The 19881-nt window shown below is 43.2% G+C and overlaps 1 protein-coding gene across 2 annotated transcripts; it reads right to left on the reverse strand.

The window, feature by feature from the left end:
- Window positions 1-17: 17 nt before the first annotated feature.
- On the reverse strand, window positions 18-15052 carry bmal1b (basic helix-loop-helix ARNT like 1b). 2 transcript variants are annotated; one of them, XM_077023637.1, is made up of 19 exons: window positions 14926-15052; window positions 9086-9151; window positions 8782-8929; window positions 8561-8581; window positions 5898-5936; window positions 5683-5721; window positions 5399-5556; window positions 5199-5278; window positions 4998-5090; window positions 4733-4850; window positions 4335-4484; window positions 4001-4244; window positions 2806-2912; window positions 2532-2682; window positions 2266-2351; window positions 1568-1676; window positions 1374-1470; window positions 1182-1275; window positions 18-1069 (listed from the first exon to the last, which is right to left on the reverse strand). In XM_077023637.1, the coding sequence occupies exons 2-19, from the start codon at window positions 9096-9098 to the stop codon at window positions 909-911; spliced, it is 1908 nt and encodes a 635-aa protein (XP_076879752.1). In that variant the 5' UTR covers window positions 9099-9151; window positions 14926-15052; the 3' UTR covers window positions 18-908. The 2 variants fall into 2 exon arrangements, with proteins under 2 accessions (XP_076879752.1, XP_076879751.1); XM_077023636.1 differs by having other exon boundaries at window positions 19-1069; window positions 4001-4247.
- Window positions 15053-19881: the final 4829 nt, after the last annotated feature.

Genomic DNA, 19881 nt, shown 5'->3' on the forward strand with positions numbered 1-19881 from the left:
GATAAATCATAATTCATTGTAGTTGCATTTAAATCAGTATGGCAAACCAAATATTAAATTAACTTTTTTTTATATGAAATACAAGTTTGCTAACATGGTTTCAAAATATTATGCATATGTTTCTTGTTCATTTAACCAGCCAAGTCAGATTCTTTTTATAGTTCCAATAAATGGGATATATGCATGTTTAGATGGCAGGTAACGAATTTGCAAACCTGCCTGGCATAAGCACAAATCTGTGAAGCATCTTAAATATGAACTAATTACTGAACCTGAATAAACTGGTTCAATTAAAAACACAATTTTAAAAAAGCTACGTATACTCTACAGTTTTGTTTTTGTTTTGATACATGGGAGGCAGCGCAATTAAAGAGGAAGGAGTACTTTTTATTTTAGAAATTTCACAATATACCTGTGTAACACGATATATAGTCTAAGAAAGAAAAAAAATCATACATTAGAGATTTTTGTAAGTACACAAAAAGCACATGAAGTGTCTTAGAGGGTTGGGGAGGAGTCCAGTGTGATTTACACAAATATGCTGCATACACATGTACAGAAAACGTGAGCTCAAACTGCCTCTTCATGTGCATGGAGTCATAGTTCTTCACGTTTCAACAAGGGAGTTCAGCACCTGCGGATATGCACTGCGAGGTTGGCAGACGTGGCCGGAACGCTCCCAGAAGCTTCTTGGCATGCTACGCTGCTGCTATGTCCATGCCTGGGAAAGAGCACTCCGCCCTCCGTGGGCATTAAGCAGCAATGCTTCAGGGAAAACCCTATCCAGAGAAGCAGGCACATGATGGAGAAGCAGCTTCCTCCCTTGGCCATAGACATGGCCACCTTCTCTGGCCTCGGGTGGGGGTGGGGTGGGGTGTGTGTGGGGGGCAGCAGATGAGTGGCTCCTATCACAAGGGCCATGGCAGGTCGCTGAAGTCTACAGGTCCCCCCAGGCCTGCATCAGCCTCCAAAAGGCTCATTATCACGGCCATGGCAGCCTCGTCGTTACTGGGGCTGCTGGATCCGGGCTCGTCCATGATGTCTCCAATGCCTATATGGGAGTTGTCGCCTGCGGTGAAGAACGGGAGGGTTGAGAAGATGCTTTTGCACTCAATTATTACTATTAATCTTCAAACAAGAAAGATATCTTAAATCTTAAAAGTTTAAAATCTTAAACTTACTTAAAATGGAGTTGTTTGAGAATGGGTATCCTATGGAATCCTGGCCGGACCCCATTCCCAGTGAGGGAATGTCTGGAGTGCCACCATTCTGAATCTGAACAGTTGGCAAAGAAAGAAAAACGATCCGATTTATTGGACTGTAAAATCATGCCACGGGCAGGCAGGCTGGCTTGCTTCAGACGGTGCCCGTACCTTTTTACCCCCAGGAGAGGTGGTGTCTGGAGGGGGCGTGCCGTTGGTGATGTTGAGAGGACTGGAGCCACAGCTAGAGGGTGAGGAGCCCCTTATCCTACCATTCAGGAATCATTCAAGACCAGTTAACACTCCACCCTTCCCAGTTCAACACCAGCTACAGCTACAGTAAGCCCGGTGGGAGCATAGCTCACCTCTGGATCTCCATCACCTCCTCCGCAATCATACGGCCGATCTTTCCCGCTCCAGCTCGGGTGCCTCCTGGAATGCCAGGCACTGTCTGCAGCGCCCGCTTTCCTGAGCCTGCGGGTCATCCCAGAACCCCATTACAGCACCAGTGAGGCACAAGAGAGATGAGCCAAGCCAGCTTCAGTACGCCACACACAAAAATGCTGAGAAATTGTATTCAAATATTTTGGGCAGCATATAGTCTTTTTACGATATACAGGTGCATCTCAATAAATTAGAATCATCAAGAAGTTTTTCATTAATTCAACACAACAGTGAAATGCAAATATTATATAAATTCAAATGTTTCAAGTGTTTATTTTTTCTGTTGATGCTGATGATTACGGCTTACAGCCAATGAAAACCCAAAAGTCATTATGTCAGAAAATAAGACTAAATAAGAAAAAACACCTGCAAAGGCTTCCTAAGCATTTAAATAGTGTGTGTGTGTGTGTGTGTGTGTGTGACAACACAGTGTTTGTCATGAATCTATATGTGCGTTTCACTTTTTGCACTGAATTACTGAAATAAATGAACGTTTTGATAATCTAATTTATTGAGATGCACCAGTATTTTGAAAAATATAACAGAACCAGCAATATCTAAATGATCAAAGTGAAGCCATTTTTCAGTGAGGATGAAAGTGAAGGTCCCGCCCACGTACCGTCAGCTGTGAGAACACTGTCCATGCTCTGGGGGGACGTGGAGAGCTGCGGATAGCTGGGATCGGCCCCGTCCAGCAAGCCAGCCCTAACACACCAGGCAAAGGCCTACTGTGTTAAAAACTTCAGAGGGGAGCTGGAGCTAGTCCTTAACTACACGTATACATCGCTTTAACTACACATGTACATTATTTTAACTATAAATGTACAGCAGTGAAAGCACAGACATGAATTAAGTATGAATTAAGTAAGAAAAGGCTTCACTCACGACACGACTGTGTTCGTGGAGACAATGTATTCCACTTCTTTGGTCCAAGGGTTCATGAAACTGAACCAGCGACTTCTCAGGGTGATGAAGGAACCGTCTTTGATCTTAAACTTGTAGCAGTTAGTGGTAATCTTCTCTCGCATGTGCAGGACTGTGGAGAAGTCAGACAGACCACGTTCACCGTCAACCTCAAGGTTTGTGGCAAATGAATACTCAATGCTGTTGAAAATATATTTGAGTTTTTACATGGCTAGAAATGTTTGCTCCCAGTTACCTTGTCTGTGACATTCAGCGAGGTGCCCGATGTCATCCTGATGGAAATACTCATAAAACGATGTCCCTAGCAGCTCCTGGGGCAGATAGCCGAGGATCGCAGTAGCTCTGAAATATCCAGGACTAATATTTAATGACCAAAAAAAAAAAAAAAACCCACATCTCACATGTGCCCATAAACATGTGATCACCTCACTTGTGCCCATAAACATGTGATCACCTCACATGGTCCTATAAACAAGCATCTGTAAAGATTCCAAATGTTCCACTGACACACAAAAACACTACACCATGGAGGCGTGATATTTTTAGCTCAAGCGGCTGCTCTGAATTTCACAGACTCTTTGGGCCGTGACTTTTTTGTCTCGCTGGAGCTAAACTTGGTCGCTGACCAGCACTACGCACAAGCCTTCATGTTGAATCCTCCCCTGGCAGGGGAAAGGCCCCGCACTGCCCAGCATCATACACGCCACCTCGGTGGCACGGACCACAGATGCCTGGGCCACATGACACTAAGGTCATAAGATCGGCATGTCAGAAGACCTGTCAGTGTTCACAGTGACAGCTTGAGCGTTTAACGTTTAATCTGATTTTGATTTGGTTAGCTGCAGAATTGGAATAACACTTGATTCAGAAAATATTACAGTACATTACTAAACATGTTGTATATATGAAATGATCTCCGTTTGGGAAATGGCACTTAAAACCCTTGGAAGGTGCACGGGGCGGTCACGGTCTGGTGATTAGGGAACTGGTCTTGTGACCGGAGTGTCATGGGTTCAATTCCTAGGCCTTAGGCCATGACTGAGGTGCCCTTGAGCAAGGCACCTAACCCCAACTGCTCCCCGGGCGCCGGGCTGCCCACCGCTCTGGGCATGTGTGCACCACAGCCCCCTAGTAATCACTAGTGTGTGTGTGTGTGTGTTGCTGCACAGATGAATAAATGCGGAGGACAAATTTCGATTGAGGTGAAAATCACAATTGACAAATATGGCACATTTTTGTGAGGTGAATCCCAGGTGAATCAGACTGCTTCATGCTTCTAAAGCATTGTCCTTAGATTACAGGTTAAAGTTATCCAACCCAAATGGGCCTTGATCCACATCAAGGCACGTGATCGTCATACTTTCAATGATTCAAATTACCAAGCTGCAGAATTACAAACCATCAAAGCGTAATCTGCATCCTTCCCTCACCTCTGGTCCACGAAGACAAACTTGCCGTCGATGGCGTGGCGGGAGACGTACTCGGTGGGCTTGACGCGGATGTCACCGTTCAGGGGCTGGGCCACGATGTGGGGGTGCAGCCGTCCGATGGCCACCAGACAGCTGAGGTTGCAGCCCTCGTTGTCTGGCTCGCCGTCCTCATCCAGGCCCATCTTGGTGGGCGGCCAGCTCTTCAGGTAGCCCGTGCTGTGGATGGTGCAGAAGGACTTGCGGTCTGCTGCAAGGAATCATGGGAGAGCGCGGTTGAGGGGAGGGGTTTCCGGGCACGGCAGCCCAAAACGGAATCACTGCAAACTGGCCTTGCCTTTCTTTTTGGAGCAGGTGGAGGGGAAGTCCTTGTCCTCCATCTTGACAAGGGGCTTGTTGCACTTCATCCTGCAGAAGAAGGAGCGGCGGGCCCCCGAGCACAGCCGTGATGGCCCCGGGGCGATGTCCGTCCTCACCGGCAGCCCCGCTAAGAGAGCAACACAACACACACGCTCACCTGCAGTCCAACACCGCAATCACCTTTACACAGTCACACTCCCGAAACTGCCGACCAAGGACACGCCATCCCACACGGACGGAAAGGAAACCGTGTCTTGCTCGGCCGTGCGAGTTTCAGAGTACATCTAGTATACGGTAAACAATAACATTGCGACGTGCTTATCCACGTCACGCCCCAAAGCACAGATCAGTCATCCATGGAGGCAGACAACATACTTTTGGCATCAATGAGTCTCTCCCGTGGAGCCGTGTCAGACGAGGACAGCTGCTCCTTCACTTTGGCAATGTCTTTAGGGTGCAAGTAATCAAACAAACTCTGGCCAATCAGGTCGTTCTGCCAAGGGACCCAAGAGGATATATTACTGCTTCTGAACGCAATGGACGTCAAACCTCTTGTGCTCCACATTTTCAAATGTGTAGCCAGAGATCTTGCAATATGAGAATAATATCAAACAAAGCCCTGCTAGACAGTGGCACCTACCTGGCTGTAGTTCAGGATTTTGTACACCGACTCTGAAACAAAAAGAATCTTCCCTCGATCACAGCCAACGACAAAGAGAAAGCCATCAGCAGCCTGGGGATCAGGCAAAAAACACAGTCCATGAACACAGTCCATGAGCACAGTTAGTCCATGAACAGTTACTCTATGCTTAGAGAAGCAGCGCCTCACAGCACCACATACCCTGAGGATCAAATGCTTCAGTTCATCATCCGACAGGAAGGCTGGTTTGTAGTTCGCTTCAGTATAAGGGTTTGCAGCACCTTGGAGAATCATAGCGGATCACAAATACGTGTAAATAAGTGAAACTACGCAAAGGATATTACCATAACGCATTATGGCTAAAACTGGTATTCTGTAAAGTCCCAGCAGGTCTCCCTCACCCCGCAGGGTCTTCATGTGCTGGACGGCCATGCGCAGCACCGTCAGCTTGTCCAGCTTGCGGGACATGGCGTTACAGGTGGGCACCAGAGAGGCCAGCTCGTCGATGAAGCTGTTCATCTTGTCCCTGCGTCTCTTCTCGATCTGACTGTGGGCCTCCCTGCCAACGGCCAGACAGCGTGGTCAAAGGTGACAACCATAAAGTTGATCTGGTGAAATCTGGGTAAAATAAACCCTTTTCCCAGAACACCAGCCCCATGAGTGAGGATGAGGATGAGGGAGCTACCTGGCGTTCTTCATCCGGCCTTGTTGATCGACGCAGTCCCTGTCAAAGGGGACAAAAGCAGACTAAATGTATTTTCTTTCAAAAGATTTACATTGATTTCAAAACCAGAGCCCCCTTATCCTAGACTATTACTTGAAATGAAAACGCATTTCAGTTAAGTACACTATTAGATACTGCATTCAGTTACAGCACTGTTGTATGGCTGCTATATTTACCTTCCAAGTTGTGTGTCCTTGTCGATGTCCATACTGTCCCTTGACAAATCAAAAAACAACATTAGTCCACGTAATACATTTGCCAAAACCATAACAAAAGAGTGAAAATGTCATCAAATGAGCGTTTAAGGTATCTCTAAAGCCTAAAACATGCTGAGAACAACCCTACAAACCAATAACCCCAAATATTTCATGAGTATGGAGAATACAAGAAGCTTTTAATATCTACAACGTCTTTCTATATAGATATACAATAAAAAATATACAAGACATGCCTTGGAATTAAAGGTATGACCAAATGTTAAAGCCATTCAAACTCTAATTCACAACTCCACATATTTTGTCACCGCATGTTTGGACATCCATTTTATTCACATCAGAGGTCATTTAAAAACAATATATTAGCTGTATTTCACAATATCATTTCCAGTGGGTCAAAAGTTTACACACGTCTTGAACAACTTTTTTAAATCAGGAAGATTTCAGAAGCTGATGATGATTGGTCAACTGTTGAAATTAGGGGTGAACTGGGAGTGCCCGGTTACCCCTCGACACCATGGAAACAACCCAAGTGAGTCAATAAACAAATGGTGAAACTCTAAAAGCTTGATTCCTTATTAGTAGCTATTTCTATACAACTAAATGTACCATGAGAATCTACACAAAAGACCATGGGAGCACAAATAAATCCCCAGGGATGGATGAACCTTGGTTTGAAAGATTCAACTCGACAACAATAACAGAACTGATGAAGGAGTTGGAGGCATCAGGTGCCAAAGCATCAACATCCATTGTTAAGAGGATGTTAACACCACCACAGCCTGGAAAGTTACTGGGCAAAGAAACTGAGTGGTGATGATGATCACTACTGTACGTAGAGGAAAATGAATAAGGCTTTAAATCCACAGAACACCATCCACGGACACTGCATATAATAATAATAATAATAATAATAATAATAATAATGTCCACCATCTGGGGCAGTTTCTCCAGGCTTGGATTAAGGCCCTTAGTTCCAGTGAAAGGTCACAGAAGACCACAGAAAGACATCTTAGAGACATTTACACGTTTCCAACTTTGTGGGAACAGTGTGTCCATGTGTACAATGTGAGGTCAGACATGGGGCCATATGTATGAACCGAAGATACACACAAAAATAATGTTGAGCAATAAACTACAAATTACACAGATAATTATGAAAATGTAACTTCAGATGTGGGTACTCCTCTGATAGTAAAAATGGAAATTACTGCAGTATTACTATGGTACTATGGCAGTATTACTATGGTACTGCAGAATCTACTGTTGGAAAAATGCCTGACCTTCCTTCTCTTCAGCCGATCTTTCTACAATAAATGACACGTGGCTGCGCTCGGTCAGCGGTAGACGGCATAGACGGGTGACTGAGGAGGAGCTGGATCTGCTGGGACGCTGTAGCAGGATGACTATTGTACAGTAGTATACAGTATAATGAGAGGCAGCACTGAGGCTTGTGATGTTCTGCATAAAATGGCCATTATGAATGTCGTTCCTTCCTCTGTGATCTGCCGAGGCCCAACGTTGCTGGCTAACGTGCCTGGTAACACTGTTTGTTCAGACATGGGTCACTAAAATAAAACGTCACTAAGAATCTCAAGTTAACGTTGTGTACGTGTTTTCACCCAAGCAGACCATCCTGGGTGTGAAGGTCACATGAGCATTTCAGCTCGCATCAGTGTCTTCCTCGACATCTGAGACGATGCAAGACACAGCCATTGGTCCGAGGAGACCTGCAAGGCGCCGCCCGAGTCAAGAGTCCTTCCCCAGACACCTGTGGCACCAGCCCAGAGTACTCCGTCTGCTTCTCACCTCCCTTTAAAAGCCATCTTTTCCTTTTTTGTCATGGGTGACCCACGCTGCTCCACTGTTCAGACCTCAGAATGCCAAATTTGCTCATTTCCTGTTTTTAGGAAGTGTGAAACTGCACTTTTTATAGTTGTCTCGTCGTTCTGACGTAATAAATCCAGCGTTTGATGGGCATCTATGTTCCACCATCACCATCCAATTATCAAAAACATTCGCCATTTTTCTAAATTCAACGAAAAATGTTGCATGGACATAATTCACATATATACATGCATGTAACAATTTTCGTTAGTTTTATACAGATGAGTGTGGTAAGTGGAGGACTTCCAGTGGCCAAAATGGCATCAGAATCTAAATCATCTAAATGACAACACAGGAAATTGACATGTGGATATGACATGAGATGTGAAGTTGTAAAAAATAATTGAGCTAAAATGACTTTAGCCAAGGTGTCGAAACCTCTGGCCCCAACTGTAGTTCCAGGATTAACTGTTCCTCAGTCATTTAAAGAGGGAGGTATTACACTGACACTGCAATAACCAACAAATCTATGAACCATGAAAGGGTCGTTAAAATATTTATTCACAGCTCTCTCTTCTAACAGTCTAAAGCCATAGTATAGCCAATTCTATATGGTCTGGAATTATACCCAAGGAAGTGGCAATATCATTTGTCTGAATCTGCAGCTATGGCGAACCTGATTATTCTTTCCATTAGAATGGTTATGCATAAATACAACACAGATGTACACAAACTGCAGACATATAACAACTTACTCCATTGTTTGTACATTTAGATTAGGTGGGTTTAATACTTACTCAAGCAAAAAATCTTCAATTCTATAAAAGCAAGAAAAAGACTTTGGTTAATGTCCTGCACAGAGGCCTACTATCTGCTGTAGGAAATACCACCTTAAAGGCGATCAATCATTTTAGAGTAGGAAATATCATTTTAGAATACTGTCAAAACAGCTGGAGTTCAGCACAGCACAGAGCAATACAAGAAGGAAGCTTTCTGATTGGCCGGCAGGAGACCTTACTGGTAATCGGGGCAACTGCCCTTCCTCTTCCGGGTGAAGTCCATCCCAGGTGTGCTGATGGAGCTGCTGATGAGGTCAGTGGAGCTGGGTGACATGAACTCATTCATTGTGGAGGAGATGTCCATTCTTTGGTCTGCCATTAGATTATCTGCCACAAAAAAAACACAACCTTTCTTACATATGACATTAGACCAGCTCCCACTTCAGAGCAGCAACCAGCATTCGATGTTGATGGGAATTGTGTAAAACTAAAGAATAATAAAAATGAACAAAAACAAGAAGAAAAGCCCCTTTCACAACTGACCACAGAGATTCATGAGGACGGGAGTCTGTAGACCATCTCATGAAGTGTTCTCCTGCTTTCTGTGGCCTGCAAGGACACAAGACTCAGGTGAGATGATCTTAACAATACTGTTAAGATTTGCATATATTGGAATGTACAAGCGTTTCATTTTTACTATCCACTGTATAGAATACTTCTCCACTCAAAAGGTATTTTATGATTAACCAGCTGTTTATGAGCAGCGCACTGCTTAGCTCCTGCTCTCAGAACGGAACCACTGCGGATGCTTCTGGGCGGTCGAGACCTCTCGTAACCACTCTCCAGTGACCCAGTTTCTCCCTACCACCTCAGCAACCTGAAGCTGACCCAGATGATTCCAAGGTCTCGCAGTGCCGTAACGCTGTATCAGACACGCGGCGTTTCAGCCACTTAGTGACGCACCGAGACTCTAAACGATCACTTTCGCCTCTTCACTTAAGCATCCCACTACGGCAACCCGAGGCCAAGGTTTCACCCTGCCATTAATATCAAAACACAGGCACATGAAAACATACAGCCATAAAAGCTTATCTGGACCCGACTGCCTGAGATGATGATTTATGAGCCTGTGGTTGCCTGGATACGGCAGCGGGGCAAACGCTGCACAAGGCTTTTGTGTTATGTACCTGCACACAGTCCCGAGTTGCCCATCGTACGGGGGGGGGGGGGGGGGGGGGGGGGGGGGGGGCAGTTTCTACCCACATTCTCAGCACAAGCGCTCTGCTGACACGCCATTCTTCTTCCAACAGACTTCATTGTATTGTCCAGTAACAGAAGGTCTTAAAAAGCACTCCTGATTAAAGACCCCCGCTCTGAAGGCAAGCAGACCGCGAAGAAAGGGGCGTGGGCAGGAAACGATCCATTATTGCCTCCGAGCACATGCCCCGAAGACAAACTAGGCTGGCTGCCTTCGCCAGGGTGGACGTAAAGGTGGTGAAGCGGAGCTGCAGAGCACCGTGGTGACAGGAAGACGGCGGGCACTCCAGACGCTGGAGGAGACGTGGTTTGGGCGAATGTAGGTCATCTGGATCAGTGGGTGCTTATGAGTCAGAGCTTTAACTGTGTCCTTTGTGCCTCTCCTCACCATGGCCTCAAAAGCCTGCCGTTTCAGCTCGCAAAAGTCCAAACAAGACGAAACTGAAGGCCAGACTCCAGCTGCAACACTAGATTACAACTGCACTTTCCCTACTGTAACTCTGGGATTAGAATACAGATTTGTATACAGTGAAATAAGGTCACAAATTACTAGTATGATTTTAGAGTTGTCCAAAGAGACCGGCTTTGCTGGGGTGTTCGGCTTTATGGGATATCCTTCTTTAGGTCACCAATTATAACAGAGCAGTTAACGTCTGCAAAACTCATATAGAAATCTGTTGCAGATCTTAAGACTGAGACGTCAGTGGCTGCCAATTTTCCGGCACACACTAAATAAATAATGCAGAGAGCTGCAATGCCACTCAGAAAAAGCAGGAGTTGGATAGGCACTGGGTAATGGGCACTCGTGTGAAGACCTCGTGCATTTTGCTAAGACAAGGACGTGTGCCACAGCAACAGGTGTGTGGATGGAGGTCAGATGGGGGATGGAGGTGGTGCTGTACATATGGTGCACACTCACCATTGGGGCCCCAGAGAAACAGTTAAAAGATCAGCTTTTAACTACAGATTATTCTTCTGGCATTACTTCAGGAGAAGAGGAATTTGAGATAGTGTTGGGCATCATAAACAGACGCCTTCATCCATGTTCTAAGGCCTTCCTGTAGTCAGTACAGAATTCTCTGATCATTTTGCTAATTCTTTGTGAATAAGGTCTTGCATACCGAAATGCATTCACGGTGCGTCTGTACTGTACTGCACCTTCGTCTGCATTCACAGATCAGTTGGTGCTGGTTTCTCTTCATACAGAGAGACAACGGGCTTCTTAGGTCCCAGTATGCTAAACATCCAGACCGGTACCTTAACCAATGACCTCGCCCACTTTAACCATGCAGGGCTGCGGTCATTGCTTAAATGAATCAATTTCAGACCCATATCAAAATGACCTTCTCTGTCAAAAGTCCTGGATCAGGTAGTTTTCACAGCTTCTCCGACAATATTTTAGAGACAAATAAGTGATTAAGGTATCCATTTAGCCAGTCTGTGGAAATTGTGCAATTTTAATCCTCCTGCACCTGACTGACAGCAGTCTTTGATAGTATCAATTCCAGCATTCTCCGAGATGGTCCAGAGCATGGTCTTTGAATTCATTCATGCATTCATTTAATCTAATACTGAAACGCTACAGACTGTAACACTACAGTCAGAACTGAAAAGCTGTCGCCAGGTTCCTCGATGGGTCTAACCTGGTTCATATTTTTGTGATAGTACTGGTTTCATTTCACTGATTACCTATAAAATAATGAAAGAACTTTAAGGCCCTTTTGTTGTTTTAAAAGCTCTTCATGGGTTATGACCAGCTCGCTTGTCTGAGCTCCATCTGCACACAACAGTCAGGGTTCAGTTTCTCCAAAATCACCATAGCGTTAAGATCATCTTAAATGAGAGAGAGAGAGTATTCCATTTAATACACACTCTCTCCATTTAAAGATCATGTCTGTTTCATGATGCTTTTGGGAAACCCAGTCCGGGTTTCTTAGATTTTTGAAGCGATTGCTCAAGTCTGCTCCATGTTGGAAGATGAATGCCTAAACATGACGCCTTTTCCATGGCCTCTCCCAGACTGTGGAACGGTTTAGTTCTGCACATTAGATCCTCGGTCACTTTTTAATCAGAAAAAAAAACACACACCTTTTCTCTCACTTGTGTGTTTCGATTGTCTGACTTCAATGTTTCATTATCAATTTTACTAGCTTTGCTTTTGATTTTAATGTATTCATATAGGTGTTTCACTTGATATTTTTATACTTTTTTGTGTTTTTTTATGGATCTAAAGCAAATTGATCAGCTACGGTTGTTTTTAAATGTGCTATATAAGCAGACACAACTACCTCCGGCCAAGCGTCCTGTCTGGGGGCTGCCCGACACTCATGTGTGTGGTAAAGGATCTTAATGAGTTCTCTGGTGCCCCTGTCCATGCTTTTATTTCACTTTGTATGTTAGGATTCATATAGTTCTAGGCTATATTTGTATTGCTGAACTCAATGGTACAACTGCATTTATATTATTATTATTACATGTACAGATTACAGAATAGATACATGTTTTTTTTCTTAAAACAATGTGTTTTAAAAAATCATTCTCCATTTATTTGAAAGAAGCTGATTTCATCAAAAGTAGCACCAGTCTCAAAAGTGGACGTGAGGTATTCAACGTTCGGTGTGAGCTCGGAAAGGGTCGTGTTCCCTGAAAATACAGACAAACAAAGGCTGTGCTCCATCTCCGCTCCAAATAATAACGCACCTTTGACATTTATGATTCCATCTCTCATTGTCCTTAGGGCTGAAAACACAAAAAGCAACCAAAGGGTTTTCTGAGCAGTTGCTGAGGGACTCAGGTGCATCATCCTATTCATTATAAAAACAACCTTCAAATGGATCTGTTGGTAGGAGACTCACAGGCCTCCAGTGAGGAATTTATACCTACAAAAGAGTTTTTCTCCCCCCTTGGCAGCTGATCTAAACATGTGTAAAATGTGTTCAAGGTTTAATTTATTATTAATTATTTTTTTATTAAGAACAGATTTTTTCTCCCTCTTCGTTTGCAACCTGTTCCTCCAAAGCCTGTGGCAAACATCCAAACAACAGCACCACAATGTACTGTAAGTGCTACACTATTATTATAACCATCAACAAACACTGTTTATATTCATGCCAAAGCATTTATTCTGAAATGGGACTTTTCTCCTATTAATACTTTTAACATAGTTCTGATCAATTACAATCAAATTGTTTTATGCATTTTATATTTTTCAGAAGACTTTGTAAAAAAAAATTTGGAAAATATAATTGAGCATGTATATTTCTTTCATGTACTGTATATACATTGTAAAAGTACAAGTAGAGCTATATATTTACATTTAAACTGTAGTCCTCAGCGGTGAGGACTGTGTAACTGGGACCTGGAGCTAATTCGGGTTTTGACTATACACCTCTCTAAAATACCAGCCATCAAAAACCGATTAGCTAGCTTGTATAAGAAAAGCTCCACTAATTTACCTTGAGCTTAAAGGTATGGAATACTGGGATATGTAGTTTCCCCAATATGTGCTTAAAACAAAGTGTTTAAAACAAACGCTGCACTTTTTTCCATTTTGAGGAAATGAAAAAGCCACGTGTATATAATAATAAATAAAAAGCTGACAAGTGTTAATATATGCAGCGTACATCACTCTCTGTGTAGGCCTGTGTGTGTTTGTAAGGTGTTGTGGTCTATGGATGAAAACAGAACCATCAGACACACTTCTTCATCAGACACACTTCACCATCACCCAAGGAGAAACCGCTACCTGTGCACAGGTCTTGTTGGGCTATACAATACAGAATATTTACACAGAGTTTGCTGCTCATTTCCTGCAAACACTGCACAGCGGACCAGAACACCGAGCCAAAGAAACTGGGCCACGAGTCAGAGTGCTAAAAACCATCATCTTTTATGTAATCAGGCACAGAGACCGGTCCCCCCAAACCCACCGACACCCACCAGCTTGCGTCCAAACGCCCAACGTGTGATGCGCTGCTCATCACCACGATGCACATACAACGGCAGGGGACGCGCCCCCATTGCTTTGGTCGCCACGGTGAACGTTAGACAATATGAAATACTGTTCATTTATGGCATGGATTTCACATAAAAGTGATGTATGCCGAGTCGAAAGTGATCAGCCAAAAAGACACACCATAACGAACAGTCCAGCTACTGGTCGCAGGTGTCAGGTGTATATTCTACAGAGATATATTCTACAGAGATATATTCTACAGAGATATTCTATAGAGATATATTCTACAGAGATATATTGTACAGAGACATATTCTACAGAGATATATTATACAGAGATATAGTATACAGAGATATATTCAATCAATCAATCAAATTTTATTTATATAGTGCTTTTTACAACAGTTGTTGTCACAAAGCAGCTTTACAAGTGCCGAGTCCAACCCCCAGTGAGCAAGCCAAAGGCGACAGTGGCAAGGAAAAACTCCCTATTCTATAGAGATATATTCTATAGAGATATATTCTACAGATATATATTCTATAAATATATTCTACAGAGATATATTCTATAGAGATATATTCTATAGATATATTCTACAGAGATATATTCTATAAATATATTCTACAGATATATTCTACAGAGATATATTCTATAGAGATATATTCTATAAATATATTCTACAGATATATTTTATAAATATATTCTACAGAGACATATTCTATAAATATATTCTACAGATATATTCTACAGAGATATATTCTATAGAGAGGATGAAGAGTTGCCCTCGACTAACTACCCCATACAAATGACCTGCGTGGTACAACCTCACTGTTTACTTTACACAAGGTCTTGTCTGACCTACATGAAGGCTTTGAATTAATTAGCAACAGAGGAGCGCAGCGGTGCTGACCCACTTCAGTGACAACAACATGTTTTTACAGAACACAAGTAATAAACCCGTTGTTGTCGACAGACTACTCGCAGTAGAGAGGCCTTTAAAAGTTAAGACAGCCAGACTAGCCAGTACAGTCGCGGTACAGTACAGCTAGTACAGTCAACTTCACACTCGTTTATGTAGGAAAATAAAAACAAATAAACGGTCTAAATCGCATCAGTGCGCTGTGTAAATACACACACTAACGAGTCTTTGGTTTTAAAAGGTCATACTCACATAAAGAAGGCCGAAAAGCGGTTGTGTTAGCACGATAACATGGACGGTATAAGACGGTAGCTGGGCAGCTACATTTTTAGCTACACTGACCTACTTTCGTGTCGCCACTAATGACTGCTGCACCACTAACCTACTTTACTCGACCAATCACGTTCGGCCAAAGGGAGCGCCGGTGCGCCGTCCGACCAATCACACGCCGCCCCAGCCGTACGGCAACCAATGGCAATGCGAATGTCGCCAACGCAACCAATGCGATTTCACAAAATAGCGTTTACTGATTCATAACACAAACAAGTCTAGCCTGATTTCTGGAAGAAAAGAAAACAATGGGAAGGATTTTTTTTAGACAATCAGCAATATTGGGGTTCGCCCTTAGAAAGAAAGAAAGAAAGAAAGAAAGAAAGACATTCAGTTTTGTGCAGTTGCAATTATATTATATTATATTATATTATATTATATTATATTATATTCTACTACATTGATTTGCACTTTTATTAAGGCATTCTAAAGCGTGGTGACTTGATTTTTAGTTGTATGACTTTTCCCGGTTTCTTTTGCATCTCCAACACTAGGGAGCACCAAAGTGACGTTAACGACCCACATAAATAAATAAATAAATAAATACTCTTTCAAAAAAGCATCTACCAGAGCCGAAGTGGCTAATCTGGAGATTCGGGAGGATTCCCGATGGGCCGGCTCATGTCCATTTCTAGTTTGGGCCGATTGGGAGGGAAAAATAATTTTGGTCCGGATTTGGGCATGAAACTCCCGGGCTGAAAAAGTGTCCCACTCCAGCCCTGGCACCTACCATAATACATATCTCTGTGAATTTCAAACATCGAATAAACAAGCACGGACGTAATTTTGGGGGGGGACGGGGGGGACATGTCCCCCCCACTTTTTCAAAAGCCGGTTTTGGTCACCCCCAGTTTTTACGGTTAAAACCAAATATTTTAATAGCGACGAATCCATGTCCCCCCCACTTTTGAAATCAAAATTACGTCCATGTAAACAAGGAATAATTAGAATTCATTTTTCGTATTGTAAAATTATGAGTTGAATTACCTGTACCTATTACCACAGTCTGTTAAACATGGACTATAATGGACATGTCCTTGTGCAGTGCTGTCGCAGGATTTGTTAAAGATTTGTTAAAGACGTAACTGAGTCTATGGAATGAGACCTGGGATACTGCCGGAAAAATGGTGGCGCTTTAGGTGTTAGGTGCTAGCAATTCCTCACACAGAGCACTAGAGGGCAGCCAAGTGCTATTTTCCCTCGTCAAGTCATTTGTACAAGCCATAGTTGCCTACAAGTAACCATTAGTGTCAACTTTTAGTATTTAATGCAACACTTACATAACCATATAGATGTTATAGTTACTGTTCTCATTAATAAAAATGGATTGTGTTTACTACAACATACTACTGCATTTACTGTTTAACATTCTATAATTAAATCTATCATTCTATTATAAAATACATTGTTCATTTTTTAGATTCGTTAAGATACATCATCAACAGATGCACCCCCTTCTGTAGGGTTTCCCAAAAATGCAAAACTGTCTATTTCTATTTTTGAGTAGTTTTAACACAGCGGTTGTAAAATGCATCATCTGATGGGGCTTCAGTGATTTCAGACTGGTGGTGGGGTGCAGTTTGTTTCTCTCTACACGTGATGGACAAGCGACGGCTTCTTTTAAAGTAACTGAAAAGAAAAGTGATTGGAAGACAAACAGAGTTTTTCCCTCCCTGTCCAGGAAGGCACGACGAGGGGGAAGTGCTGAGACTGGCTGACAAACACATGTCAGAAGGAAGCTGCTCTCAGCGGCTTGCGGAGGGAACGGAGTGACACGGGAGTCCTGCAGCGCACGTAGTGACTAACGCAGGAAACAGTAAAGCAAAGCAAACAACTGCTGGGTGACACGTCACACTCTCGTGCTGCTCCAGGGTCACGCACACATGGCTCATTTTATAGCTGCTTAACTTAATTTTTTTCCAGGTGAAATCAGAGTATTAACATTTCAACACACATCTTCCACACACCTTCCATCTTCCGTGTCAAGAGTTAAAACCTTTTCATTTAATACCTTTTCTCTCTCTGTGTGGAGCATTTTCTCATTTGGATGCTCCACACAGAGGACACCTGAAATGTCTAAAATATTTGACAATGTGTAAGAGATCACCTGAATAATAAGTCAGATGACCACGTGCACTTCTAATCTTACAGAAGAGCTGAATAGCAACTCTGTCAAGGGACCTGGGTGTCATGGCTGTCTTTTGTGAGCAGGTACTGTGTGTTCACCAGAGAATAAAGGGTGTGTTTAGCATAACATGACTTATAGCAGGGCGTTTCTAAATTCATTACATTTAAGTGTTCTGGGTGTTTCGTGGTTACTCTTGCCAGTACTTTGAAGTTTACTTTCTACAGTTTTGTTTTTCACATACAGGATTGTTTGAGGGGAAAGGAAAGTTTGAGTTTATGGAATAAAACCCCACAGACACTCTTTGGTCTATGATAGGTTGTTAATTGCTGATATAAACAACTTCTTTTTCATTACAAAAACATGGTCAATAAATTACATCTTGAAATAAGGTAATAACACATCCTGAAGGTTATACATTAACATCAAGCAATGGTTTATGCATAAGAAAACAATTATTTCATTTTTTTCCTGTTGGCATTCATATGTCAGTTTAGCAGAGCTGTGTGCCTGATTTGAATAACATTAACATTCTGGTGAGATTCTCATGAGGCTTATCAGGCATACATGTATGTATCTTAATTATCAACCATTGCTTTTTTGGAGCAAATCTAGTCTCTTTTAGTTGAGGGCAATATCATTACATTGTGAAAGGTAATATCGTTTCACACACCATGGTAATGTATATCATGGCGACTCTCACAATAGTCTGTTATGGCATATCACAGGAAACTATATTTTGGAATACAGGAGTGTAGAATGACAGAAAGAATGACCACACTGTTATATGTTGTTTGTACTTTTTCAGTGAAAGAATTTGTTAATTGGGACTACTGACCTAAAAACCAGGTTTTGGAATCTGGGATGAGATTCAGTACTCCCATGCATTTCAGCAAGACCACTAGAACAGGCCTGCTGGAATCTGAAGGGTCCTCTCTGGCAAATTCCTCATTGGCTGTTTTAATGACTCTGTGTCTTGGCAGTAACAAGAGAAACATATGCATGCCCTGTTAAGTAAGACTCTGCTTTCCAGGTCTGAATCCTAATCACTGTTGTACCACAGAGGCACCACAGAGTGAAACACAGGTCACAGCACAGTGTCTGCCGCTGGCTGGTGATATGTTGGCAACAGGAGCATGTTTTGGTCAGACTCGGTTTCAACGCCTTTCTTTACCTCTCTTAAACATTATGCTGCAACTTAGAGTGCCGAGTTACAAACAATCAGCCTTTAATAAGTTTATTAAAAAGCTTTCAGCTGATGGGGTACTACAACCTTTGGCAACACTTCAAGTTATGAATTTTCTCTGCAGCTAAACTTGCATTTGTGTGTCAAGTCTTTTGCCCTAGCTTGCTGGTTCACTATCTTCTAATCCCTGGAATGTGCCATTTTGTGCCACTGTGAGACAGGGTGTGGGGGTCTGGATTATTAATGAAGGCAGGTCCTCGAGACTGGCTTTCATTAAACACTCAGCAATGCCACTGCAGCTCCAGAGGGTGCCAATCGTCCCCAGGGCGTAGGAGTACAACCCACTCAAATGCACTTCACCCAAATCAGTGGCTTTGATGGGACGGAGCAAGGCCTTGTGGGACGTGTTCCCCACACAGGGCAATAGTACCAGGACCCCCTCAGCCCCAGCAGTGCGCCACAGGAATTAATTAGGGCTCCATCTCATTACAGCCTGACTACTAAAGGTTCGACAGGTGTGGTGATCAGCGGAGCTCCAGAGTTCAGCGCTGTTCTTAATACAGAGTGGACAGGACCAGAGTTTAGCAGAGGGGCCATCCATCCCTTCAGAGGCCCTTCACCTCTGTAAACACAACTGGGGCATGTGAGAGAGAATGCATTGTCCATATAGGGCTGCTTACAAACATCACAGAGTCAAATGCTGCTGCAAGACATATCTGGCTACACAGTTAGAGCTTGTATCTGCCAATGGTTCTGAATGCGAGCAAATTAGATAAACTCTCTCTTCCCAAAATAATTGACACCTCATAATGGGTACCTCAGGAAAGTGGCCCTGTTCCATTTAACATGTCCCCTCCAGTGGTTGGCAGACACTCCAAAAAATCTTCAGCGAGGGAGTAATTTCAGTCAAAAATCCATTCGCTAATCTGATAAGCAACAGTTACTTATATCTTGAATTACATTATGTATTTAGTTGGATTAAATGTGCTTATCCACCGGTGGTGACTCGTAAAGCCCACATATGAAAAGTAGTGCATAATTACTTTTCAAGGTGAATAATTCCCCTGGGGCCCTGTGCTTTGAGAACACCTCCCCCCATCAAGGATGTTAGTCACTGCTTTACTTTGATTGCCTGGGGTGATTTATGCTCATATGTAACCCTGCTGCCCATAACACAACTCAGCCAACTCATACTTTGTATTTGCTGATGCAGGAGGATGAGACACAACAAGGGAATGGCCCAGTCAAAACTACGGCACCGCAAACTCCTCCAGGACGCTTTACTCATGACATTTACGATGGCTGATTGTCAACACCAGACAGACGTCCCCAGGCCGATGTTTCTGGCCACTTTACTGATCTCCAGATGAGCCCCAGGTGGGCTTTTACTTCAGCGGAGAACCTACGCAGATGGAGATCTTCTCCACAAGGCCAGGCCATGTCTTGCAGATCCCCCCACACCAGACAAGCGGTAGCCGGGTTGAGGGGGGGGGGGGGGGGGGGGGCAGCAGGAGGGTGGAGCATATACAGATGATGGAGCGGCTTTATGGGGTTTCTGTTACTGACT

This window comes from Brachyhypopomus gauderio, chromosome 12 (genome assembly GCF_052324685.1).
Source record: "Brachyhypopomus gauderio isolate BG-103 chromosome 12, BGAUD_0.2, whole genome shotgun sequence".
In the NCBI taxonomy this organism is placed as follows: Eukaryota; Metazoa; Chordata; class Actinopteri; order Gymnotiformes; family Hypopomidae; genus Brachyhypopomus; species Brachyhypopomus gauderio.

Bases quoted from the DNA above. Each gene is read 5' to 3' on its own strand.
- bmal1b (XM_077023636.1), bottom strand. The intron at 4,248-4,334 runs GCAAGGCCAGTT...GATTCCTTGCAG, and splicing joins CACCTGCTCCAAAAAGAAAG to CAGACCGCAAGTCCTTCTGC. The intron at 2,913-4,000 runs GTGAGGGAAGGA...TGGATATTTCAG, and splicing joins TTTGTCTTCGTGGACCAGAG to AGCTACTGCGATCCTCGGCT.